This window comes from Eimeria mitis, genomic scaffold (genome assembly GCF_000499745.2).
Source record: "Eimeria mitis Houghton genomic scaffold, Emh_scaff1880, whole genome shotgun sequence".
Classification (NCBI taxonomy): Eukaryota; Apicomplexa; class Conoidasida; order Eucoccidiorida; family Eimeriidae; genus Eimeria; species Eimeria mitis.
The window spans coordinates 2,984-4,439 of NW_013570203.1; the positions used below are offsets into that span (position 1 = coordinate 2,984).

Consider the following 1,456-nt stretch of genomic DNA (forward strand, 5'->3'; position numbering starts at 1 on the left):
GAGGGTTTTGCATGCGCTCAAGGAGACAGTGCTTAAACCCTTTCGTTTCTTTGAGTGGTTTACGCTAAACCCTCAAACCCTAATTCATGAGTGGCAACAAACCCTCTGCTCTGTTGACCTGAAACATAAACCACAAACCCTAAACCCTCATCAGGATAAATTACAAACCCTCTATCAAGCCGTAAGTATACACACACACACACCAAAATTAGGGTTTAGGGTTTAGGGTTTAGGGTTTAGGGGGATGGGCCTTTTTTTTTGAGGGGATACGGGGTTTCCGCAAGGGTTTAGGGTTTAGGGTTTAGGGTTGTATAAGAGGGTTTAGGGGTATAGAACTATCGCCAGTCTGTGTCGTTTTGAGGGTTTACAAATTAGGGTTTAGGGTTTAGGGTTTAGGGTTTAGGGTTTGTGTGTAGGCATTGCGTGAGAGTGGAAAAGAGAGAAACGCAGAAATAAAGATAGATATAAACCTCCTTATTGATTTTTTTCCTTGTATAGAGTGTATAGATGAGCTGCAGCAGCTGCTGCAGCAGGTTAAGGGTTTGCTGCTAGCAGCAGCAGCAGAATGTGAGTCTGCTGCTGCTGCTGCTATCGAGGGTTTAGTAAGATATGAGAGGTTACACTGCCGCAAGGGAGAGGTAACCCCCACAAACCCTCTGGTTCCCCGCTACTTTACTCTCGTCAAACGCAACAGCAACAGCAGCAGCAGCAGCAGCAGCAGCAGCAGCAGCAGCAGCAGCAGCAGCAGCAAAGAAGAGTTTATTGCTTTCGCTAACAATGGATGGGTTATGTGTTGGGATGCTACAAAAGATTTCGCTGCTGCGGGGTCACTTGTTTATTTAAAAAGAGAATTGGTGGTTTGGTCAGACTGTGTTAAACTCAGGTAAACCCTAAACCCTAAACCCTAAACCCTAAACCCTAAACCCTAAACCCTAAAAATTTTCAAAACCCTAAAAATTTTCAAAACCCTAAACCCTCGATTTTTTATTTCAAGGAGAAAATAAACACTCCGCATCCATACCAACTCTCTCTCTCCCCCCTGAATTTCTCCATCTAGGGTTTAGGGTTTAGGGTTTAGGGTTTAGGGTTTAGGGTTTGTGTTGCAGGTACGGAGAAGGCCCCCAAGACTCTCCTTTTTTGTGGGGTTTGATGGCTGCTTACTGCCGCAAAACAGCAGAGATATTTCCGGCGGTTCGCCTCGATAACTGCCACTCTACCCCCATACATGTTGCTGAAGTAGGGTTTAGGGTTTAGGGTTTAGGGTTTAGGGTTTAGGGTTTACGGGGTGCGGGTAGGGAGTAGTGTGAGATACAGGGGTTTAGGGTGTATTTGTGTTTTTCAGTTTAGGGTTTAGGGTTTAGGGTTTAGGGTTTGTTTACATCTATTACAGCTACTAAAGCTATTAGAGCTATTAGGGTTTAGGGTTTAGGGTTTGTATATATATATATATATATAT

At 44.2% G+C, this 1,456-nt stretch overlaps 1 protein-coding gene across 1 annotated transcript in view; it reads left to right on the forward strand.

The window, feature by feature from the left end:
• EMH_0045110 (glycogen debranching enzyme, putative) overlaps nucleotides 1-1,456 on the forward strand; it is a gene marked incomplete at both ends in the record, with an annotated part of 7,271 nt that overhangs the window by 2,965 nt on the left and 2,850 nt on the right. The window contains 2 exon segments of the mRNA XM_013496038.1: nucleotides 499-883; nucleotides 1,107-1,236. Of these exon segments, the coding sequence (XP_013351492.1) occupies nucleotides 499-883; nucleotides 1,107-1,236 (515 nt within the window).